The 26,698-nt window shown below is 39.6% G+C and overlaps 1 protein-coding gene across 2 annotated transcripts in view; it reads left to right on the forward strand.

Annotated features, from left to right (window-relative positions):
* LOC136864008 (regulator of nonsense transcripts 2) overlaps positions 1-26,698 on the forward strand; it is a 514,509-nt gene that overhangs the window by 234,855 nt on the left and 252,956 nt on the right. For both annotated transcript variants that reach the window (XM_067140503.2, XM_067140504.2), the window contains exon 10: positions 1,241-1,403. In XM_067140503.2, coding sequence (XP_066996604.2) covers positions 1,241-1,403 — 163 coding nt within the window. The remainder of the gene's footprint in view (positions 1-1,240; positions 1,404-26,698) is intronic.

A 26,698-nucleotide genomic window follows, 5' to 3' on the forward strand; every position in this document is an offset into this window, starting at 1 on the left:
CTCCCAGATATGTTGTAGGGTGATTGTGAGTATTAAGCACTTTAGAAGGCCAATTGATGCCTGGAAGCTTATAAATATTAACTACAGTCATTTTGCCTGCTCTTGTGACAACTTCATGAATACCATCAACAGCTTATAGAAATAAGGTGTGCGTTTTTTATATTTTGCTTGACATATTTTGCCCCACCATAAACATTATCATAGGTAGCACCCAGTAAGTCATATCCAGGTATTTTTTTCTCTTGGACTAAGTTGGGTTTCGTTTGCTGCATAGGTTTCCTAGAATTCAACTAATTCAATTTTGTTGTCAACTAAGATCTTATGCAGCACTTGGCATTTTGTTCTACTAATGCCTTCAATATTTAACTGACAAACTCTTACACATTGCCCTAGCTTTCTAGAGGGATAGTCCTCGGATGGACCATTTGTCAACTCATTCCTCTTCTGATGTGTGATGTGCTATTTACCAGGATACCTCGGGGATCGTCTGGTTGCCAGTATTTTGTTGCTTGCTTACCACCACGCGGGGGACACTTGCATGGTAATTAGAAGGTAAAACATGCAGACGTGAGCAACAGCCATTGAAAGCATTCTTCATGTGATGTGTTCCAAGTTATGTATGACTTCATCTGTAGAGATAGACCTTGAAAAGAGGCGAGATAAGAAGTAATTTTTAATTTTAGGAATAAGATTTACTGACTGAACCCTGAAAGGCATTGTCGGCCATTTAGATGATAACGCTTGCTACTGATAATGATAATAATGGCCTGTGCCTCTGAAGGGACCTGGTTCAGGTCGTTCGAGTTGATGCCCTTTAGGCGACCTGCATGTCTGTGAGGATGGGGCCCTACCTGAGATGAATTCTAATGACGAAAATGGCACAAATACTCAGCCCCCAAGTTAGGGGTTTTAACTACAGAAAGTTAAAATCCCCTACCCATCCAGAAATAGAACCCGGGACCCCTTGGGCTCTAACCACTTTGCCATGACACTGGTAGCAGTGACAGCACCTTGATGGAGGTTCAACACTACTAGGTATTTTGTGTTAATCTTTATGCAGTCTTCCACCTTCTTGCTTTTTATGCTCTCATTATTTTAATTTTATATGCCAGGAAGGAGTTATTGTGTAAGTAATTTAGAAATAATAGATTTTCAAAATTGCACTTCTTCCATTGTCTTGTTCTGTCTCATGAGATCATATGCAGTTAAGTCAGTGTTAACTACACTCTTGTGTTTGCAGAAGTCGAGGAGTCTGAGCCTGTTGGGAGTGCAAGTAATAAGATACTATTGGAGTCCTTCCTAACAGCATTGCCAAACTGCATCAATAGAGAAATGATAGATAGTGCAGCAGTTGATTTTGTGATGACTCTTAATACTAAGCATAACAGGAGAAAACTTGTAAAGTAAGTATTATCATCATCATCATCATCATCATCATCATCATCATCATCATCATCATCATCCTTCATGCAAAGTAGATAGATTACCAGTATTAATTCCCTGTGGATGTATTATGTAATTTCAAATTCATTATTAACTCACATTCCTCTGTTCTCTTCGATACTTTGTTGAAAATGAATGGTTTGTAACACCATTCAGGACTAGGTAGAGCTACTTATTTTGATAGTTTAGCTTGATCTCGTTACCACCCACTCAGGGTAATAGCTGATCATGTGGCACTGTTATTTTTGTACTGTGGCTAAACAGTGAAATTGATGCTGATCCAGTAAATATCGAGCAGTTTCGAGATAGAGCAAAATAGAAAGAAGTAAGTTTTCATATATCCTTATGATAGAGATGTAGTTCTAAGAAATTTAACATCATATAAGATACTGAACATGATAATATCTCTCTTTACTTAGACGTAGCCTGGAGAAAACACAAAATTATTTTGCAGCCTTCTTGATAAAATCAGAGAATATCGTAAATCATCTTGCAAACAGTATTATGAGGAACTTGATAGTATATTGTGTTAACTACAATTAGCTTTCTTCGCAGATATGACATCTAAGATTAATGACCGGGCGAGTTGGCCGTGCGGTTAGAGGCGCGCTGCTCTGAGCTTGCATCCAGGAGATGGTGGGTTCGAATCCAACTGTCGGCAGCCCTAATGATGGTTTTCCATGGTTTCCCATTTTCACACCAGGCAAATGCTGGGGCTGTACTTTAATTAAGGCCACGGCCACTTCCTTCTCCTAGGCCTTTCCTATCCCATCGTCGCTATTAAGACCTATCTTTATGGGTGTGACGTAAAGCCACTAGCAAAAAATAAGAAATAAATGTTTTCAAAAGATACTCGAACTATGGATCGCACATTCAGGCAGAAATCCACTTTCACACTTTTCATATTTGCAATTACCTACGTAAACTAACGTGGTATATGTAATGATTTTCCTTTCCTTTAGCATCTGGAAACCCTTGCAACAGAATTGGTATTAGATTTAACCAGCTTTCAAGCCTTGAAGCTGTGATAATGTTAATCTAAACTCTGCTGCCTTCTGTTTATGTTAGTGAACTTGCAGGCTTGGTTTGTGAAACCTTCATAATGCATAATCTTGTGGAAAGGGACTCATTCACTCACTCCAGCCTTTGATACCTACATTCTGCCGGGCTGAGCAGCTCAGACGGTTGACGTACTGGCCTTCTGACCCCAACTTGGTAGGTTTGATCCTGGCTCAGTCCAGTGGTATTTAAAAGTGCTCATATATGTCAGCCTCGTGTCAGTAAATTTACTGGCATGCAAAAGAACTCCTGCGGGACAAAATTCCGGCACCTTGGCATCTCCAAAAACCATAAAAGTAATTAGTGGAACGTAAAACAAATAACATTATTATTTGATACCTACTTTCTGGAGATCTTTTTCCACATCATTGAGCCGTCTTTTTCTAGGTCTGATCCTTCTCCTTTTCCCACCAGGTTTCCCAGTAAATACTTTTTTCAGAGCCTTACAATCTGGCATTCTCTGAACATGCCCAGCCCATCTTATTATTTCTTTCTTGATTTTCACTAAAATATTTTGTTCTCCAAACAATTTTTACACCTCTGCATTTGTTCTAATTTTCCAACCATCCCCCTCTCTCACTGCTCAGATATCTTCCTTAGGATCTTTCTTTGACATCTAAGCAGTCAGTCTTCCTCCCTGATGGTTATCACTAAGAAAATAATTTTAAGGTGGAAAGTATGGTCAGAAAAGTGGAGGGGGGTGAGGGTTCTGAAAATACATACAAAAAGGTGCAAAAAAGGTGAAAAGGTGTTGATGAAATAATTTTATATGAACTTTCTTTATCCCATTTACTCGGTTCTAATAATTAACAAACGTGTTATATTGGATTACACACAATAATTCAAGGTTTTTGACAGTAAGTCGCTGGCACTTTGAGCTCAGTAGATCCTTATATACAGAGAAACTCCGCTCGAAATCTACAGAAACCAATGGAGCATATCTTTCACCACCCATAAAGGGAGTTCAGTCAGAGTTGCATAGGTTTCCACATGTGGATTGTTCTTCAAATTTAATTTGAATATGTCTTTAGGAAATCCATCAAGGTTGTCCCTAACAGTCACCAACTTCTTCCACTGTTCCTCCTTCTCCATACCTTGTTCTTCCAAACTCTGAATCACATGAGGCAAATACTTGTAACCATGCACTACAAAATGTTCCGAATCTAGGTCTGTGTTGTTGAGTAATAGTTGGACCTGCTTGATGCCTGCTGCATCTGTTGAATCTAGAATACATATGAAGCATTCGATTTTATCAAAGATTTTGTACATAAACCTGGGCATCGCATCCAAATACCCCATCTTCTGTTGATAGAAAGTTACGGAAGGTGGAGCCCAGTCACTTCTTGGTACAAAACTTGACAACTGAGAGCATTTACGAGAATCTTCTTCAGAGCAGCAATGAAGTCTGTAATTCTGCTGTAATTCTCCCTGATACTTTTACAAACATGTTGTAGTCCTTGTACAATACATATCACATGGCTGAGATCGGAGCACATGCCCTTCAGTTATTGAAAAGCCAAAAGCATGTAGCATGCGTGATTAGTAGGGCCCGGATACATATGCACTAAAAACTCCAAAAATATGCATGCACATATGCACCACAAATGTTGAAAATATGCACAAAAATAAAACAGAAAATAAAACAAAATATACTTACCAGACGTATTATTTCATTTTAACTCGGTGTTGAACTGACAAACATGTTTAATTCCTTGCAAAATGATGCATAGCAGTAGGCTATCAAGAGTTTTTCAACGTTTTCAGGGGTCAGTGACTTTCTGTTGTTGGACAGAATTGATTTATACGCTGAAAATGATCGTTCTACGTCGACGGACGTAACTGGGCAATACTTGTACACTGGCACTGACTGCTCAGAACATTCTTATGGCAAAGACTGCCTGATTCCACTTATGTAGTTGCTTATGGATTGAATCTTCTTCAGTCCTGGGTTTGTGTCCTACACCGCACTGACTTTCCTTTTAACTTTTTCTCTAGTTTCACCAGAGACACCATTTAAAGAACAAATGGTGTTATGAATTAACTGAAGGGATTTGTGTAGGAGTGCACCATGACTTTTTAGGCCCTTAATCGCCTTTAAAAGTGACGAATAATGCACATGGATGAAACTGATATCTTTATATACAGTTTCAGATTCAAATGCGCACTTTGCTTCATGAATACACGGAGTATGACTATCATCAATACCTTTAACTGTATCTTTCACTTCATTAAAGTTCTCCTGGTAGAACGATACTGTGGATAACAAAGGTCCCCATCTTGTGAGAACAGGTTCCGGCGGAAGAGAAACCTGAACAGATGAGTTTTGTACAACTGTACACGAGCTGGTGCTTTTAGGAACAGTTTTTTCCCAACCTGAAATTAAGTTGTTGACAGATGGAACAAAGGTATGTATCTCTTCTGCAATACGATGCAATCCATGGGCTAAACATGTGACATGGATGAGATTTGGAAAAAATACTCAAATATTCAACATATTCGAAGCTGTATCTGTGACTAAAAGGTGCACTTTGTAACAATCGCTCTCTGATTCACTAGGCCACATGAATCGGTTGTTTCATGTACCGATATCCAGACACAGTTCCCTCCTATGTCAGATTGTATCGAAAGACGACAGAAGCGTGCCGTGAAAGTAAATAGTTCTTCTTAAGGGTAGATTCATTTGGTATCCTTTGATTAGCATAATACTTTTCAAGAAACGAGCGTAGATGTGGATTATTGAGTTTATGCAGTGGAATGTTGCTGCATACAAAAGCTTTACAAATATCAGTGGAAAATGTACTAACTTCACCCGTATTTTCACGTCGGTTAAAAGTAGCTGTTGCATATTCTTACATTGCTCTTTTGATCTCAGATGTAAAGTGCTTTCCGAATTATGTTCAGTTTGAATTTTTTTATCACATTTTGCACTCTTGTTGCACACTTTACAGTATAGTACATTACCGTCAGCCATGGATGCCCGCAGGATCTCTTCCGGGGAGGGGGCACATTAACAATTTTCTTGAATATAAAATCCAATATAACATCAGCAACATTAAATTGTTTACAGAAATTTACGGTTATAACAGATGCTAGACGACTGTCAGTAAGTTCATTTTATGAAATAATCTGGTATGACATTAAACAATTGAACATCACCTTTTTGTAATTCTAGGGAGTGGGGGGGGGGGCAAGTGCCCCCCTTGCGGGCGCCCATGCCAACAGCTGTATAGTCACTATTGTCCGATATCCACTGTTTACTTAAAAAAGACCTAAAGCCCTCATCTTTAGGCATTTTTGCAGCTTATTCTGATAAAACACTGCAATAGATGACCAGCAAGTTAACAGATGAACGCACTTGTTAAAGCAAACCGTGGGAGGCTACTGTAAGGAGAAAGGATTGTCAGAAAGGAGGAAATAGCTGTTGTGAAATGGGTCATTATCTGTCTACCTGCTTGTATTGCAACACTAAAAGCCCTTTCCTTGATCAGGCGAAGGCTTCTCGTGTTGTCAAGGGATGTACAACATATAGAGTTCATTAGATTTTTTATTTCCTTCAGAAATCTTAGAGAATCGATCACACATAAGAGAAAAATATACCTGTATATACACCAAGGTTCAAAATATGCACGAAGGTTCAAAAAATGCATTTGCATATGTGCATATGCATTTTTAAAATATCCAGGCCCTAGTGATCAGTCACTACAATCCTGACTTTTTCGGATTTTATGCCCGCTGGCCACAGGTTCATACACGAGTCATTGAATGACTGCAATATTGATCTTTTCAAGTTGGTACACTTTAAATAGCATAGGTTTCACCCATTCACCAGATAATCAGTAATTTAATCAAAAATGAATCTCACTTATTTTCTCAGATACATTCTCATAAATTGACTGTATGTAATTTGTTCCTCAGAGTGCTCTCATCCGGTATTGACCTTTGTGTGTACTTCTCAAGGAATGATTTGAATGCAGGATTGTTTACCTTGTGGACTGGAATTCCTGACTGGACTAATGCCATGGCAAAATTTGCACCAAACTCATGCAATGACCCCTGCTTTTCAGATCCTGAAGCGAAGGCGTATATCAGAGTACTTTGCTTAGGTTTTGACTTGTGAAGTTTGATATTTTTTACATGTTTGCTCTACTGGATATGGTGGTTTATTCTCTTTCTTTGATGCTTGTCATTGATTGCAATATTTACTTCGATACGGCACAGTGAAATTACATTTTGAATTCTTGTGAAACTGTATGCAACTTCTCCTTAACCTTTAACATGATTTTATGTTGTAAAAAATACGTTCTGGTCTGGCTGGTAAAACACTAACTTGGCCAAGAAGAGAGTCGTTAGGTGCAACCATTAAATTCATATTCATGCCAGTACTAACTGAACTTAGTTTAACCCTCTCCCGCACATAGCATAGTAATGCGTAGCGCGAAAGCTTATGGCCTCCCGCCCATAGCGTAGTAAAGCGTACTTGTACTTCTAGTCCCTTGTATGAGCCATCTATCGGCTGATAGACAAATATAACTTACTGTTACTAGCATGCGCACTTCCTAGAGACCAAAGATATTAGTTTTCTTCTTTTAAAACCTTAGCAGGCGTATTAGAACATGAAATACAGAAGGCAGTGACATATTGTAAACAAACATGTCTACGGTTAATTCGCATGAAAATATTTTATGCGATAACGACATTGAACGTTTGGTGAACGATAATTCTGACTGTGAAACTGTTAGTAGTGGCTTAAGTGAACTCAGTGAAGTGGAAAGTGAAAATGAAAGTGACAATATTTCACGAAATGACGACGTACACATGCGTGATGACATAAATTGTAGGCCTAACTTTCACTGGACAAATACATTGTCTTACGTTGAACGGGCGGACTTTACTGAAGAGGTAGGACCTTGCCATTCTCTTCCTGTGGGTAGTACAGCATTAGAGTAATTCTCCCTTATATTTGATGAAAACATTTTCGATTTAATTGCCCGGGAAACGAATGAGCATGCTGCTTACTTGCAGCGTAAGAAAGGTATAGTTGATACGAAATGGAGGGATACTTCTATTGAAGAAATAAGTGCATATTTTGGAATATTAATCTATATGGGTATTGTTCAGCTTCGTGACACACACATGTATTGGTCAGACGACCTTGTGTCTTGCCCTTTAGTAGTTCAGGCAATGCCGCAAAATCGCTTCAAAGACCATTTGGTTTCAGAAGAGGAACAAGAATAGGACAATTTGGATTATTTGTACAAAGTGAGACCAGTTCTCAACCTTGTGGCAGTATTCAGAGAAATCTATAAACCAGAAAAGGAACTTTGTGTTGATGAGGCTATGATTGCTTTCAAGGGTAGGTTAGGTATAAAACAGTATATAAAGTCTAAACCTACCAAATGGGGGATGAAAGCTTGGGTTTTGGCAACAAGATCAGATTATACTTTAGACATTGATTTCTACCTCGGAAAGAAACAAAAGAGGAATAAAGATTTGCTACTAGGTCAACAAGTTGTTCTCGAATTGAGTAGGAAATACTGGGGAAAGTATCATCACCTATATTTTGATATCTTTTTCACTTCACCAAGACTCCTGTCAATATTGAATGACAGTAAGACTTATGGTTGTGGAACAGCGAGAACTAACTGAAAAGATTGGCCCTTACCCCTCAAAAATACCAAAAGCCTGAAGATGAAAAGAGGGGATTCTAAATTTATACAAGCTGGAGATGTCATTGCCACAGTCTGGCATGATAAAAGAGACGTTGCTTTCCTCAGTATCAACAGTAACTCTGCAGTTTTTTTAACCTTGAAAAAAAAAAAAAAAAACGGGGCATGGCAATGAAAGAATTGATGTGTAAGCACCAGAAATTGTACACAACTACATGAAAAATATGAGTGGAGTTGACCGAAGTGATCAAGCATGTTCATATTACGAAGTTGGCAGACCATCCGTGAAATGGTGGAAGTATATCTTCTATTTCATTATAAACATTGCTATAGTGAATTCATTTATTGTATTTAACCAAAGTAATAGACCCTGCAACAGTAGACATGGAACAACACAGCTAGAATTTAGGACGCAACTTGTCAAACAGCTGATTGGGAATTTCACTTGCCGCAAACGAGTAAGAAGAAAAAGAAGTCTTCCTGACGCAACCACATCTCCAAAACAATTCCATTCCATAGTAAAAATTCCTGGTAGGGTAAAATCGTGTGTGAAGTGTGCTGCTGACAAAAAGAGGACTTTATATGGAAGAAATGTGCAGCTTTTATGTGTAAACAACGCAACTTGTGTTTGTGCAAATCCGATTGCTTTCTATTGTTCCACCAACAAAGAGGAGTTGAAGTTATAAATTAAACTCTACAATGCACCCATTTCCTATATGTGTGGACTGTTGATTTTCATTTGGTGAAAGAATCCTATTTCTGTGTTCATTAGTTTTTATACAGTATACATTTTTATAAATGTCTGCATTATCATAATGATGGCTGAAAAGAATTGCTTTAATTCTGGGGAAAACATGCATTTTAATATGGGCGGGAAAGGGTTAAACTGTTGCATAATCATTGTTTACATTTTAATTTAATTTCACATTTGCGGTTGGCCTTGTTGTTGGGATATGAATTAGTGCTGGTTTCCATAAATTTTTATTTGAATATTTATTGACTATTGTTGACTTCCGATTAAACAAATTTTAAAAATATTTTCAAAAATAGAAAAAGAAAAAGAGGTGCAAACAGTGCAGCAAATTGTGCTTATTTTGCTTCATATCATGTCCCTCTATCTGGATGAAAATAGCTATATTCGTGGAAAGGTGTTGCAACTTAAATCCTTTCACTAGCATTTCGAACTGCAAGTAACCTTTGGTCTCAGAATCATTTTATATATTTTGATTGTTTTATTCCTGTTGACATTTCTCCTTTTAAACACATTCGGCAAAGCATAATAGGATTGGTTTCCACATGTTATCCTTTCTTGAATTTCTGTTGCTATTCAGCTCTCTCATATTTTTTTCCATTGAAAGTTATTCCATAATCTCTTATTTTGGCTCCTCCTACATCTCCTGTCATCATGTGTTTGCTATCACTTGTGTTCATCTGAAGTCCTAAGTCCTGTGCTTTACTTCATAACAAGCTATAGCTCTCTTCTAGTACTCGTCTGCTCCTTGCATTGAGTGCTATATCATCCACATATGCCTCCACTTGTACTTGTCTATTAAATACACTCATGTTCACAAAAACCAGAACACCTTGAAAGACTAGAGATAGGAAGTTTGTATTCACAGGACATTTGAATTAGCATGTTTTGAAGAAATGATTAGCATTTGAACCATGTCGGCCCTCAGCTTCAAAGTCCACATCGATATCTCGGTGCACCACCACCGACTGGTAAAATGTGGCTGCGGCTCTCATTGTCGATATAAACTGAAGGTAATGGATCAGTGTGACTTGAGCAGATGTGCAGGATCCCTCGCAGACGTATGCGAGAATCCTACCGTCAAATGAGTGAGTTTGAAAGAGGGCGTATTATTGGCATGAGAGAACGTGATGCATCCATCCGGTAAATTGCTGCTGGTGGGGGACGAAGTGTGTTGGCAGTGCAACGGGTGTGTAATTGTTCACAGGAGGCCGTAGAACACGACGAGGTGGGTCTGGTCGCACCACCCAAACCACCCCCTGAGAAGATCAACACCTCATCCGAATGGCATTGCAGGACAGATCTGCATCCTCCTCAGCTCTGGAACAACAGTGGAACAGTGTAACACATCGTACACTATCAGGAGAGACAATCTGTCACTGTTTGTTACGGTCTGGGTTACCGCGCATCATCCACTTCTCCGTCTACCCTTGACTAATGTGCATAAACATGCTAGCCTGCAATGGTGTATGGAACGACATCACTGGGGACAGGAATGGCAACAGATAGTGTTTTTGGACGAATCCAGGTTCAGTTTGTTTGAAAATGATGGCCACATTTTGGTTTGCCAAAGACAGGGGGAGAGGCATCACATTGACTGCGACATACGACACCCCAGACGCCATAATTCAGCAGGACAATTTGCGACCACATGTTGCTGCAGGAACACGTGCCTTCTTGTCACAGGATGTCAGACTGTTGCCCTGGCCCGCCCAATCACCGGACTTGTCGCCAATCGAAAATGTGTGGGATATGGTAAAGTGACAGCTGCGGCGCTGTGACCCAATGCCAACCACCAAAAATGAACTATGGAACCAGGTGAATGCAGCATGGATGGCTATACCCCAGGACGCCATTCGCACCTTATACACTATGTGATCAAAAGTATCCGGACACCCCCAAAAACATACGTTTTTCATCTTCGGTGCATTGTGCTGCCATCTACTGCCAGGTACTCCCTAGCAGAGACCTCAGTAGTCATTAGACATCGTGAGAGAGCAGAATTGGGCACTCTGCGGAACTCACGGACTTCGAACGTGGTCAGGTGATTGGGTGTCACTTGTGTCAGAAGTCTGTACGCGAGATTTCCACGCTCGTAAACATCCCTAGGTCCACTGTTTCTGATGCGATAGTGAAGTGGAAACATGAAGGGACACGTACAGCATGAAAGCGTACAGGCCGACCTCGTCTGTTGACTGACAGAGACCGTCGTCTGTTGAAGAGGGTCGTAAAGTGTAATAGGCAGGCATCTATCCAGACCATCACACAGGAATTCCAAACTGCATCAGGATCCACTCCAAGTACTATGACAGTTCGGTGGGAGGTGAGAAAACTTGGATTTCATGGTAGAGCGGCTGTCCATAAGCCACACATCATGCAGGTCAATGCCAAACGATGCCTCGCTTGGTGTAAGGAGCGTGAACACTGGACGATTGAACAGTGTAAAAACATTGTGGGGAGTGATAAATCACGGTACAAATGTGGTGATCCGATGGCAGGGTGTAGGTATGGCGAATATCCGGTGAACGTCATCTGCCAGCGTGTGTGGTGCCAGCAGTAAAATTCGGAGGTGGTGGTGTTATGGTGTGGTCGTGCTTTTCATGGAGGGGGCTTGCACCCCTTGTTGTTTTGCATGGCACTATCACTGCACAGGCCTACATTGATGTTTTAAGCACCTTCTTGCTTCCCACTGTTGAAGAGCACTTCGGGGATGGCGATTGCATCTTTCAACACGATCGGGCACCTGTTCATAATGCACGGCCTGTGGCGAAGTGGTTACACGACAATAACATCCCTGTCGTGGACTGGCCTGCACAGAGTCCCGACCTGAATCGTATAGAACACCTTTGGGATATCTTGGAGCGCCGACTTCGTGCCAGGCCTCACTGACCAACATAGTTACTTCTCCTCAGTGCAGCGCTCCGTGAAGAATGAGCTGCCATTCCCCAAGCAACCTTCCAGCTCCTGATTGATCGTATGCCTGCGAGAGTGGAAGCTGTCATCAGGGCTCAGGGTGGGCCAACACCATATTGAATTCCAGCATTACCGATGGAGGGCGCCACGAACTTGTACGTCGTGTTCAGCCGGTTGTCTGGATACTTTTGATCTCATAGTGTACTTGTCGATGCCATCATGCATGGAACAAGTTCAATCAGTGCCCATGGAGGACCCAGTGCATGCTAGGCAATAGGACACATGCTGAACCTAGGTGACTGAAATGCTAATTGTTTCTGCAGAACATATTAATGAAGCCCATCACTGTAGTTACACAACAGCATGACCTAGGTGTAATATTCAGTACAAAATTACAATTTAAGACCTACATACAACCAAGGCTATGAAATTACTAAGCATTCTCTACCGCCCCCTCCCCCCCCCATGGCACTACAGCCCTTGCAGGGCCTTGGTCGACAAACCGACAGCTGCTCAGCCCGAAGGCATGCAGATTACGAGATGTCGTGTGGTTAGCACGACGGATCCTCTCGGCCGTTATTCTTGGCTTTCTAGACCGAGGTCGCTATCTTACCGTCAGATAGCTCCTCAATTCTAATCACATAGGCTGAGTGGATTTTGAACCAGCCCTCAGGTCTAGGTAAAAATACCTGACCTGGCCGGGAATCGAACCCGGGGCCTCCGGGTAAGAGTCAGGCACGCTACCCCTACACCATGGGGCCGACAAGCATTCTCTACCGCTTCACAGAAATTTCTGACCCCACTGCTCCTTGTCACTTCTTCCTCACAATCATTCAACCTCTCTTAAACTACCACTCTCCCATTTGGACAACAGCCTCCGCCTCCAATATTAACCAGTTAGACAGAGCAGTATCCTGGTATCCCCCTTTGCTGCAATTGTTAGGAACAGAAATCCCAAGCTCAGAAATCTGTCTGTGCAGCAGGTATGTGTCACCGCTGCGCATCAGGCAACAGGTAGCTGACCTGAGTCTCCTCCACGAGATCTTAAATGGGCATTACCGCTCGGAACATCTTGTCTCACTCTTCTCTCTCCGTGTTCCTTCCCACTCCACCAGAACCAAAGATCTTCTCCACATTCCCCACACTCAGCACTCAATACTTCAACGATCTTTCCTAATTCGCCTCCCAACTCTCTTTAACAATATTAATAGGAGACAAGCCCTTGATATAGCAGCAAATAAAAGCATATTCAAGAGGGGTGTAAATAGTGTCTTAAAAGATAAGTTGATGTGAAGGGGTTATACCACCATCTTGACCCACGACGACTTGGCTATGAACATGGACATTCTCATGATTTTCGATTTGGAGAGTTGTTATTGGTAGGCTGTGTACCTGATCTTGTTATATTTTGTTATGTTTGTTATATTTTATTATGAAAGTTTACGTTTGTTAAATAGTCTGTTGACAGTGCAAGTGAAATTTGCTCGGTGTAGCTGTATCTTGTGCTTCGTGAATAAATATATTTTTTTAAATGTATTTTCTAGAGCTAAAAAAATGCCGTGTAGAGAGCACATCTCCTTGTCTCAAACCTTTCTTAACCTAAAACTCTAGGCATCTCTAGTTCCATTCTCACCTTAAATACTGTAACTTGCATGGTCATTTCAGTCAGTCTGCCCAGCTGCTGTGGAATTCTAAAGTCTTTCATACTTTCACTTACCTTACCTCTACCTAAGCTATTATATGCCCAATTAAAATTGACACACAAATAGTGAAGCTGCTTGTCATTCTCATAAAATGTTTCCAGGACTTGTCCTAGAATATCCGATACAGTTTCGAATGGTGTTTCCTAAATCCCACCTGGTAGTCTCCCAGAGTTCTCTCCACTCACAGTTCTAGTTGAGAGGCTAAAATCTTTCCAAACACCTTATACATATGTTACATTTATTAAGGTAATCGCATGGTAATTTCCTCACACTCACTTATCCCCTTTCTTATCATCATCATCATCATCATCAATGTCCCACTCCAGTCGCCCGGGTGTGGTTAACAAGCTCCTCCACTCCTCTCTGTCCTTCCACTTTCCCTGCTCCATTACTTCCGCCACATCCAATCCAGCTTCTCTAATGTCCTTCGAAATCTGATCCATCCACTTTCTTCTTGGTCTTCCAACTGGTATCTTTCCCTTAACTTCACTTTCCAATTCCCTTCTTGCTACCTGTTCCTTTCCCATTCTTTTTATATGTCTGAACCATCTCACTCTTGCTTTCTGTATGTTCTGTACTAACGGTTCTGTATTTAGCTCTTCTCTGAGTTAATATTTTCAATTGTATCTCTTCTTGTCTTCTTAACTGATGTTCTTAAAAATTTAATTTCTACTTCTGGGATCTTACTATCTTGTCTCTTATTAGTTACCAGTGTTTCTAGTCCATATGTTACAATTGGTATGAAATACTGTTTATTAGTGATGGGACATTCGATTCATTTTACTGAATCGATTCATTTGATTCCGTTCACGTTACTGAATCGATACAGTGATCTGATTCACGGCACATTAGTCACCGCTCCTACTGCATCTGTGTAGTATGTGCTGGTAAGACAGCAGCAACAGCATTCAGTGCTCGCAGCTGCCATCTGGTTTTCATACTATGAACTACTTTCTTAGAAAAAAATGCTAGTCACTCTAATACATCGAAGGTTTCCGGCGATGCAGGGTGGGAAAGGTTAGGATTAGGAAGGTAGCAGCCATGGCCTGAATTAAGGTACAGTCCCAGCATTTCCTGGTGTGAAAATGGGGAAACTACGGAAAACCATCTTAACGGCTGCCGACGGTGGGATTCGAACCCGCCATCCCCCGAATGCAAGCGCATAGCTATGCAATACTAACCACACGACAAGTAGCTCAGTCATTTTTTAAAATGTATTTTTCTATCAGCTGAGGATATCTTTAAATAGTCATATTTTGTATAGGCTACCCGAGATGTACAGTAGCCCGCTGGTTTTCTGATTCAACATACTGTTGGTTAAGTTATTGCGTGTGTCCACATATGATTGAAGTCTTGTGCAACGATGTGACATATGAACTGAGAGAATTCTAAGCCGTTCTTCCCAATATTAAACAGGTACTTTTGAGTGGTCATGAGCATGATTCATAGTCATGTCAACTAAGTTATAATACTAAGATTCTTTAAACTAATAAATAGTATAACCTAATAGCCTACTTACTAGCTACTTCAGAATTATGTTTTGACTACCTTTTTAACACTGCAAATAAATCCATCTATTATTTAAACCTCCCTGTAAGAAGAGGACAGTGAATGCAAATGGGTATTATTTTCAAATGAGCTGAGCTCGAGAGTCCATTATAGCATACGATTCTTTCGGTGTACCATGGCTCACTCTATGTCTCGCTGCAGCGGAAGCTCGGCTCTCCGCCAGTGTCCAGTGATACCAATATAATGGTCCGTTATTGGACATTATAAATTTTCCAGCTAACTCATTCTTGGTTGCCTGCGTTTCGCCCTCATGTGCTAAGTTAGGCTCATTTAAAATATTTAAAATATTTGTCCTGAATGAGTAAATTTTAAATTCCCTATGGGAATCAACATCTGAATTATCTGATGGCCAGGCAGGCATCAATTTTTGGAAATGAGACATAGCTCTCATAGTGCATTGGCACTGCTGGTGGCTTCAAGTAGCCTATGCAGTGGCCTCCACGGTATGCACTAGCCTTGCGTCTTGGGTGGTGTGCTAAGTCCCAATTGATGAGCCTAACTTAGCACACGAGGGTGAAACGCAGGCAACCAAGAATGAGTTAGCTGGAAAATTTATAACGTCCAATAACGGACCATTATATTGGTATTATAAATTTACTCATTCGGGACAAATATTTTAAATTCCCTATGGGAATCAACATCTGTATTATATAGTGTCCAGTGAGCCGATAAGGAGCCGTGTGTATCTTGTGTCTCACTGAGCTGATCTCGTTCACGATTCTTTCGATGAGCCATGATTCACTGTCTCGCTGCAGCGGAAGCTCAGCTCCCCGTCAATGTCCAGTGAGTACGCCACTCAGCACTGTCCGCTGGGAGTAAGCTGAATCGTGTGCCGTGAGCTAGCTGTTCCTGTGAATTGATTCACTCGGACACTTGAATGAATCGATACACTGCTTCGAGTCATGAATTCAGTAGCCAACACTACTGTTTATATAATGTTAATTTCGTTCTCTTGGGCTGATGACCTTCGATGTCAGGCCCCTTTAAACAAGCATCAGTTTTGTTCTCTTGAGTACTTTGTCATCCCATAAAAGCTCTCTGACTTGATGATAAAATGTTGTACCTTTACTTAGTCTGTTATTAATTTCAGGGTTGAGTTCATTACTTCCATTAATAATGCTACCCAGATATGTAAACTGTTCTACATTCTCTAACCCTTTTCCGTCTATGTTCACTTGGCTTTTCAAATCAAATCAAATCAAAATCTCTTTATTTGCAAATGAGGTGTCTACCTCGGTGGCAAATGGTACACTAAAATACATTATTGTCAAGCACTAAATATTAAATTAACAAGAGAAGAAAATTTTTCCTATAATACAATATTATACAATTTACGCTAACAATGTTTTCTATTAAACACACAGCTCATCCTTAATAAATTTATATTGTTTACAAAATTCTACTTATAATATCTCCTGTACTACTTACAAATATAGTCAACTGATATACAGTATGTGGAATTACTTCAAATGATACTATACAACTGGTATAACATTAATATTTACATTGCATTTATTTACTTTTTTTTTTACCCGTTCTGGATCCTAAGTAGCATAACGACCTGCTGCGTCTTAACCAGAGCCCCTTTTGCCACCACTTTTCAGAGTTCCTGAAGGGCCTTCACAGCTACCGTAGCGGTCCCAGGGCCCTCGAAGTCCCCACTGTACTTCACCCCTACAGGCAGTCCCCTACTTTGGCTGTCCAAACTCCTTAGACCAGGGGATGGAATTAATTTATTCACACACAATTTTTAAATTTTATTTACAATAACCTGCACTGGTCGAATGCCCTCTAACACTTCATTTATTTTCTCTGTTGCTGTTTATTCTCTTCTTGAATATCTGTACAGATTTTGGAAAAGGATCAAACACTACCCCTGGTAAACTGTTCCACTCCTTCACACCCTTCCCAATGAATGAAAATTTACCCCAATCGCTTCTGCTAAAATTCCTTCTAATTTTATATTTGTGGTCAGTCCTGCCGATATAATTATTTTCCAACTGAAGCCTCTCACGGATATCTCCCCATGCTTCTTCTCCTGTATAGGCTCTATATAATCCTATAAGTCTAGTTTTCTCCCTTCTCTTACTTATAGTTTCCCACCCAAGTTCCTTTAACATTTCTGATACACTACTCTTTCTCCTGAAATCCCCTGTTACAAATCTTGCTGCTTTCCTCTGCACACTATCTATTTCTTTTATTAGGTATTCTTGGTGAGGATCCCAAACACTGTTTGCATATTCCAATAATGGACGAACCATACTCAAGTAACTTTTTTCTTTTAATTCTTTGTTGCATCCTTTAAGTAGCCTCATTATGACATGTAATGATCTGTATGCTTTCCCAACAATGTCATCAATATGACCCTTCCAGTGCAAATTACTTTCAAATCTCACACCTAAGTATTTGCACTTGCCATCTTTTGGGATAACTACCTCATCCAAAGTATATTCAAATTCAGTTTTAAAGCTCCTGTTTGTAAAAGTTGTAACAGTTGATTTGCCTCCATTAACCTTCATATTATTTTCTTCAACCCATTGTTGGATACTTTCAAGGTCCCTTTGTAATTCTGAACAATCCTCAATATTGTTTATTTCTCTATAAACAATTATGTCATCTGCATACAATCTTATTTTTGATGTTATATTGTTCCCTAAATCATTTGCGTATATTAAGAAAAGTAACGGACCGATTATACTACCCTGTGCAATTCCTTTCCAAACTTTCTCTTCCTGAGATACATTATTTCCTACTTTGACTTTCTGAACCCTTGAATTTAGAAATGCTTTTATCCAACGTGTAACCCTTACGTCCAATCCTATTCCCTCCAATTTCTTTAATAATATTCCATGTTCCACTCTATCAAAGGCTTTGGAAAGATCTATGGCTATGCAATCTAACTGACCTCCTGAATCCAACTGATCTGATATCTCCTGCTGAAATCCCACCAGTTGTGCCTCACAAGAAAATTTCTTTCTAAATCCATACTGGCTCCTCATGAACCAATTTTTATCATCACATATCCCTCTGATGTACTTCGATATTAAACTCTCCAGAATTTTACAAACTATACTGGTCAGGCTGATTGGTCTGTAGTTCTCTGGTTTCCTTTTATCTCCCTTTCCTTTATAAATTGGTATTATTATAGATTCCTTCCATTCCTTTGGTATTACACTATTATTTATGACATAGTCAAAGAGAAATTTTAAATAAGGCACTATGTACCACCCCATTATCTTTAATACCTCCCCAGTAATTTGATCACTTCCTGCTGCTTTTCCTTGCTGAAGCAGTTGGATTTCTCTGAAAATATCTTCGTTTGTGAATGAGAAGCTTCTTGTTTCCCTCTGTCTCTCTCCCTCTCTATCTTCTGTTTCGGTTTCCAACTCTTGACAATCATCTACTGAATCTCTAAATTCCCTACTTAAATAGGTTTGCTTTCTCAGTATCTGTTAAATAGTGTTCACCCCCTTCTCCCACCATTGTAGGAATTTGGATTCCTTTTCCTTTTTGATTCCTGATATATGAATACAGCTTTTTCCATTTCCCTTTGTGGTCATTACCCTCTTGAAGTATGCCATTCATATAATTCTCTTTTGCTTCCTTTTTCACTCTATTCAGTTCCCTCATTAGCTGTTTTCTAGTTTCTCTACTCTCCCTACCCTCTTTGATTTTCCTGTTTACTATTCTACATTTTCTTTTTAATTTTCTTATTTCCGTTGTATAATAAACAGGGTCTGAGGTCATTTTACCCTTCTTAACAGGTACAAATCTCTTCTCTCCTTCCCAAATAATTCCTTTAAATTTAGCCCAAAGTGTATCCACGTTACTCCCTTCACTTATCCAACAACTGAATTGTGATTTAAGGTAAGTCCCAAATTCATCAACTTTAGTTTTTTTGTACAATTTCTTGTCTTGTGTAACCCTCTTATTAAGCCTTTTTGGTACGAGTCCTACATCCATTATTACAGCCTTATGGTCTCCTATTCCTTCAATTACCTCAGTTTTATCAACAATTTCCCATGGTTTAACCAAGAATACATCTAGTAAGTTATTGAGACGATTCGGTTCTTGTACTACTTGTGTAAATCCTCCCTCCTAAATTAACTTATTTGCCAGTTTCTGTTCATGGGCTTCACTTGCAGCTCCTTTCCATTCAACTTCAGGCAAATTTAGATCTCCCCCAATTATTACCATATCATTATTATTGTTTTTACGAGTATAATCTATTATTTTTTCAAAGATTTCCATGTCTCTTTCCTCTCTTCCAGGCCTGTATGTTCCTATAATTCCCACCTCCTTCATATTATCACAAACTAATTTTATCCCTAATATTTCATCCCTTTCATCGGTAAACCATTCATGTGAACAGTAAGTTTCCTTCACCAGAATAAACACCCCCCCTCCCTTTTTATCTCCTCGGTCTCTACGATAGACTGTGTACCCTTCTGGAAATACTTCTCTATTACCCACCCCTTCTTTCAACCACGATTCCACTCCTATCACCACATCAGTCTCATAAGATTCCATCAATGTAGCGAATTTTAATTGTTTATTTACTACACTTTGACAGTTTACCAAGAGCAATCTCAGACCCCCTTCCTCCCTAAAACTTGACTGTTGCAATTGGGTAACTTGAAATTCCTTACTATCCTGAGTTTCTTTTTCTAGTTGACTGAGCCAGCTTGAAGTACAGCTGGCTCTTTCTACTAGTTTTCCTGGTCAGTATTATAACTCAAGGGAGATGCCTGTTTTACAGTACATATCTTAAGATTAATAAAATCTAGAACAATATTTGCTATCTTTCGTTTTCGTTTTTCTCTTTTCCACAGTGCATGACTACAGTTTTCTTTTTACTAATTGCCATTCCAAACTCCTTCAGATTTTCATTTCAAATGTCCAGTCTCCTTTGTACTTCCTTTCCTCCCTTTCCCCAAATCACCAGATCATCTGCAAATACCAAAGCATTCACTTCAACACTACTGATACTCTGTTTTACACATTTCATGATTTTATCCATCAATATGGTTCATGTTTGTAGGTTACTGTAGTCACGTCCTAGTTCGTGAACCACGTGCAACGGCTGAGTGGCCTAGTAAGTGGTCCTGAGAGTCGGGATACCAGTTGCTATGGAATGGGAGTGGGCATCTCAGACATATTCTTAGTCATGGCTCTCCTTGTGCTCAGGCGGCTAGGACTATACAATTCACCGGTGGTCCATAATCCGTTAGAGGAGAGATCCTCACTTGGACTATGTGCAAGTAGGGTAGCATCCTGCTTCATGAATTTACCGAGCTCAGAACATTTTAAGGAAGCCTCAGACCTATGGGAGTAATGGAGTCCCACTCCCATTTGACAGGCGAGGGACTCCTTGGAAACAACTTGGCGAACGAAATGGAATTCGATGGGGAGCTATCAATATTAATGGGGCTTATGGAAGAAAGAAGGTAGAACTGGGTGAGTAAGCAAAGAGGATGCATCTGGATGTGATAGGAGTAAGTGATATTCGGGTAAGGGGAGATAATGAGGAAGAGATAGGAGATTATAAAGTGTACTTGACGATGTTAGAAAGGGAAGGGCAGAGTCTGGGGTAGGGCTCTTTATCAGAAATACCATTGCACGCAACATAGTTTCTGTTAGGCACGTAAATGAGAGAATGATGTTGGTAGATTTGTCAGTTGGAGGAATTAGGACAAGAATTGTGTCCGTGTATTCACCATGTGAGGGTGCAGATGGGGATGAAGTTGACAAGTTTTATGAAGTATTGAGTGACATCATGGTCAGGGTGAACAGCAAGGATAGAATAGTGCTAATAGGCGATTTCAATGCGAGAGTTGGGAATAGAACTGAAGGATGCGAAAGGGTGATTGGTAAATGTGGGGAAGATATGGAAGCTAATGGGAATGGGAGGCGTTTGCTGGACTTCTGTGCTAGTATGGGTTTAGCTGTTACGAATACATTCTTCAAGCATAAAGCTATTCACCACTACGGATGGGAGGCTAGAGGTACCAGATCCATAATAGACTATATCTTAACAGACTTTGAATTCAGGAAATCTGTTAGGAATGTACAAGTTGTTCGCGGATTTTTCGATGATACGGAACACTATCTGATCTGTAGTGAACTAAGTGTCTCTAGGCCTAGGGTAGAGGAAGTGAAATCTGTCTGCAAACGAATAAGGATAGAAAATCTCCAGGACGAGAAAATTAGACAGAAGTACGTGGATATGATTAGTGAGAAGTTTCGAAAAGTAGACAGTAAGCAGGTTCAGGATATAGAAAGTGAATGGGTGGCATACAGGGATGCTGTAGTAGAAACAGCAAGGGAATGCCTCAGAACAACTGTGTGTAAAGATTGGAAAAGGCGAACATCTTGGTGGAATGATGAAGTGAGAGCTGCTTGTAAACGTAAAAAGAAGGCGCATCAGAAATGGCTCCAAACAAGGGCCGAGGCAGACACGGGTTTGTACGTAGATGAAAGAAACAGAGCGAAACAAATAGTTGTTGAATCCAAAAAGAAGTCGTGGGAAGATTTTGGTAATAACCTGGAAAGGCTAGGTGAAGCAGCAGGGAAACCTTTCTGGACTGTAATAAAGAATCTTAGGAAGGGAGGGAAAAAGGAAATGAACAGTGTTTTTTGTAATTCAGGTGAACTCATAATAGATCCCAGGGAATCACTGGAGAGGTGGAGGGAATATTTTGAAAATCTTCTCAATGTAAAAGGAAATCATCCTGATGGTGTTGCAAACAGCCATGCTCATGGGGAGGAGGAAAATGATGTTGGTGAAGTTATGCTTGAGGAAGTGGAAAGAATGGTAAATAAACTCCATTGTCATAAGGCAGCAGGAATAGATGAAATTAAACCTGAAATGGTGAAGTATAGTGGGAATGCAGGGATGAAATGGCTTCATAGAGTGGTAAAATTAGCGTGGAGTGTTGGTAAGGTACCTTCAGATTGGACAAAAGTAGTAACTGCACCTATCAATAAGCAAGGGAACAGGAAGGATTGCAACAACTATCGAGGTATCTCATTGATTAGTATACCAGGCAAAGTATTCACTGGCATCTTGGAAGGGAGGGTGCGATCAGTCGTTGAGAGGAAGTTGGATGAAAACCAGTGTGGTTTCAGACCACAGAGAGGCTGTCAGGATCAGGGTCAGATTTTCAGTATGCACCAGGTAATTGAAAAATGCTACGAGAGGAATAGGCAGTTGTGTTTATGTTTCGTAGATCTCGAGAAAGCATATGACAGGGTACCGAGGGAAAAGATGTTCACTATACTGGGGGACTATGGAATTAAAGGTAGATTATTAAAATCAATCAAAGGCATTTATGTTGACAATTGGGCTTCAGTGAGAATTGATGGTAGAATGAGTTCTTGGTTCAGGGTACTTACAAGGGTTAGACAAGGCTGTAATCTTTCACCTTTGCTGTTCGTAGTTTACATGGATCATCTGCTGAAAGGTATAAAATGGCAGGGAGGGATTCAGTTAGGTGGAAATGTAGTAAGCAGTTTGGCCAATGCTGACGACTTGGTCTTGGTCTTAATGGCAGACTGTGCCGAAAGCCTGTAGTCTAATATCTTGGAACTTGAAAATAGGTGCAATGAGTATGGTATGAAAGTTAGCCTCTCGAAGACTAAATTGATGTCAGTAGGTAAGAAATTCAACAGAATTGAATGTCAGAATGGCGATACAAAGCTAGAACAAGTCCAATAATCGAAAAAAATTCCAGAACTACTTTCTCTTTTCAATATGAATAATTATAACTTTATGAGAATTTTTAATTATACAACCGCTAATAATATTTCCTCTGTAACAACATCTACTGCTCTACCGCCCCTTCATGCAACACCCCCTCCACGAACATTCGACCCGCCCAAAGAATCGGTCGCCCCTGCGCCTCACATGACTCACTTCCCGCCTCTACATATACATACATGTAACACTAGAAGCAGCAATAAAGCTACTCACCAGTTTACTTCACGCAGCTAACACTAGCGGACACCTCACACTAGTCCCAAGGGTAAGCCTCCTCTTTCAATTTTTTCTTTCCTCCTTCTTCATTTTCCGTTATAACATAATTTCATTTTCCTCCCTTTTCTTTCATTCCAGATTTCAAACTCCAATTGTGCCATAATCTGCTTCATTCATCTACGGATTGCCTGAACTCTCCCTTATTCAAGATCACAGTTACTCCTTAATGAGTTCATCATTGATGTTCTACATTGTATACGTTTTTAATTTTATGCTAGCGCGTGAATGTGGACTAGTTCAACTTGTATTTCCTTCTGGCATTGTGATTCTCTCTTACAGAATTTGCAATTACCGGTGATAACGTCATATCATCCTTGGTTACGTCGTCATGCGCCTTTTGACTGGTTCCATTTGACTCGTACTGTTCTATTAACTCTAATTCAACTTTTGTTTTCGCACAATTGTAAGAACTCCAACGTCAATAATTAATCCACACTTCACACATTGACGTATATTTTAATTGTCTACAATATCTATTTTTGTTTTTTACTTTAACAACCCCATGATTGTTTTTAACTCCACAGACTGCCATCGTCAATGTATTTCACCATAAATTCGTGCTGTTGATCTGTACATACTGTTACTAATTCTAATGTTATCATATTACTTTTTATTACGACATTGTTATTCTTTTAACAATTTTAATCACTTAAGTTCAGGGCCCTGACCTTAGTCTTTGTACTAACGGCTGATGATGTTCGCAATGCCGAACGAAACATGTTCCGTTATTTAAGCCATTTTTTAAGACACCTCATGATTATTTTATAATTCAATGAGTGTATTATATTGTATTGAGTAGGTGGTTGTTAATAAAAGAATTTTATAATTTTAAGCTAGAACAGGTCGATAATTTCAAGTATTTAGGTTGTGTGTTCTCCCAGGATGGTAATATAGTAAGTGAGATTGAATCAAGGTGTAGTAAAGCTCGCAGTTGCGATCAGCAGTATTCTGTAACAAGGAAGTCAGCTCCCAGATGAAATTATCTTTACATCGGTCTGTTTTCAGACCAACTTTGCTTTACGGGAGCAACAGCTGAATGTACTCAGGATATCTTATTCATAAGTTAGAAGTAACAGACATGAAAGTAGCAAGAATGATTGCTGGTACAAATAGGTGGGAACAATGGCAGGAGGGTACTCAGAATGAGGAGATAAAGGCTAATTTAGGAATGAACTCGATGGATGAAGCTGTACGCATAAACCGGCTTCGGTGGTGGGGTCATGAGAGGCAAATGGAGGAGGATAGGTTACCTAGGAGAATAATGGACTCTGCTATGGAGGGTAAGAGAAGTAGAGGGAGACCAAGACGGCGATGGTTAGACTCGGTTTCTAACGATTTAAAGATAACAGGTATAGAACTAAATGAGGCCACAACACTAGTTGCAAATCGAGGATTGTGGCGACGTTTAGTAAATTCTCAGAGGCTTGCAGACTGAACACTGAAAGGCATAACAGTCTATAATGATTATGTATGTATGTATGTATGTATGTATGTATGTATGTATGTATGTATGTATGTATGTATGTATATAATAAACAATAATGGTGACAGTGCTCTCACTCCCTTGCTTGAGACCTGTTTTTGTATAAAATGTACACTGCTTTTACTCTCATGATACAACATTTTTATCTTGTTAATTAATGATTTTGGTACATTCCTTTTCAGTAGGCATTCCCATACATGTTTTCTCTTAACTGTATCATAAGCTTTTTCCAAATCTAAAAATACAAATATGATTTCCTTGTTCCTTTCCAGATGTTTTTCCATTATCGTTCGCACTGTAAATATCAAGTCTATTGTCGATCTGTTTGGTCTAAAGCCATATTGTTCTTCCTCTAACTGTGTTTCTATTATATCTCTCAGTCTTTTGTCTATGACTTTCTTCATTATTTTTAGCCCATGTGATAATAGGGTTATACCTCTATAATTTTCACATTTCTTCCTATTTCCTGTTTTGAACAGTGGTAAAAGCTTCTTTGTTGCCAATCCTACAGGTATCCTTTCATCCTTCCATATGGCATTGAGGGCTCTGTATAACCACTGTAGTTCAATGCTTCCTGCTGCCTTAATCATATCAGCATTGAATTCGTCTTTTCCACTTGCTTTACCTTTGGTCATTGCTTTCACTGCCCTTTCAAGTTCCAACCATGTTATCGGGTTGTCTTCTTTTTCTCTATCTATTATTTCCATTTTCTTATCTCCTTCTTCCTCCGAGCAGTCATCCTCATTATAAAGTATTTCAAAATACTTTGTCATCACTTTCTGAAGACCCTTTTCGTCATGTACTATGGATCCATCTTCCCTCTCTAACGCCTTGATTTTTTCTTGAATTATTCTTTTTGATTTTATTACTCTGTATAATAGTTTCTGATTTCCTCGACTATCTTGCTCAATTTTGTTGTAAACTCTTTCCAACATTTCTCCTTTTCTTCCTTGATAGTCCTCTTTACTTATAGTTTCAATCTCTTGTATTCCACATGTAACCTTTCTATCTTCTTCTCATCCCTCTGATATGTTTTTTTGCTTTTCCTTATCCATTTCTTTCCTCACCTTATTCCTTTCTTTTATTTTTTATTTTGACTGTCCACCACCATGTCTCCTTTCCCTTAACCTTAGCTTTTGTTTTCCCACATACCTCAATTGCTGCTCCCACAAATGTCTGTCTTAAATTGTCCCACTCTTCTTCTCCACTTCATATTTCCATTTTAGGCAACTTCCTTTTTATACAATCTTGGAATGCCATTCTTTTATCCCCCTCTTCCAATTCTCAAATCCTGATCTTTGGTTTCTTCTTCAATACAATTTTAGGGATTTTTACTTGTTTTAATTCCCTTTTCTTATGTACGGTGCAAATTATTCCCACTGTCCAGTTTCTTGGCATTTCCTCTTTATTCCATACTTCCTTAATTAGTTCATAAACAGCCTTTTCTACTCTTTTTCCACCATAATATCTGCTTGTATACCATCTTCACCTGGTGCTTTATTGTTCTTAATGCTTTAGTTGTACTTCTCACCTTTTCTGCTGTTGGTGGTGTTACCTATTCTTCTTCATTCAGTTCTCTTCCATCTACCATCTCAACCAAATTTTCTTCCTCTTTATTGTCATTCTCGTTTCCTTTGAGCAACTCATAAAAGTATTTCTACCATATTTCCAAAGTTTTGTTTGTTTCTCCAATCAAGTTACAATTTTTATCCCTATAGAAGACTACTCTGTCCTGAAATCCTCTTCTCTGATTGTGTTCTCTCATAAAACCTTTGGACTTCATTTCTGTCTTTCATTCCATCCAATTGTTCACTTTTCTTTCTCAAACTGTGTTTCATCATTTGCTCTACATATCTTATCCACTCTTCTTCTTTTCTCTCTGTAAATCCACTGTTTGCCTTGTTCGCTTTTGATGCATTCTTTTTCTAGCTTTGTTTCTCTTGAATTAGTACCTAGCATTCCCCATCAAACAATCCTGCATCCTTTTTATGTTCCTTTTGTCTCAGTGTGCTGTCTGCAGTTTCAGTGATTGCTGTACTCAGCACCATTTACTTTTACTTTTTCCTCTCCGCTATC

This window comes from Anabrus simplex, chromosome 2 (genome assembly GCF_040414725.1).
Source record: "Anabrus simplex isolate iqAnaSimp1 chromosome 2, ASM4041472v1, whole genome shotgun sequence".
NCBI classification, from domain to species: domain Eukaryota; kingdom Metazoa; phylum Arthropoda; class Insecta; order Orthoptera; family Tettigoniidae; genus Anabrus; species Anabrus simplex.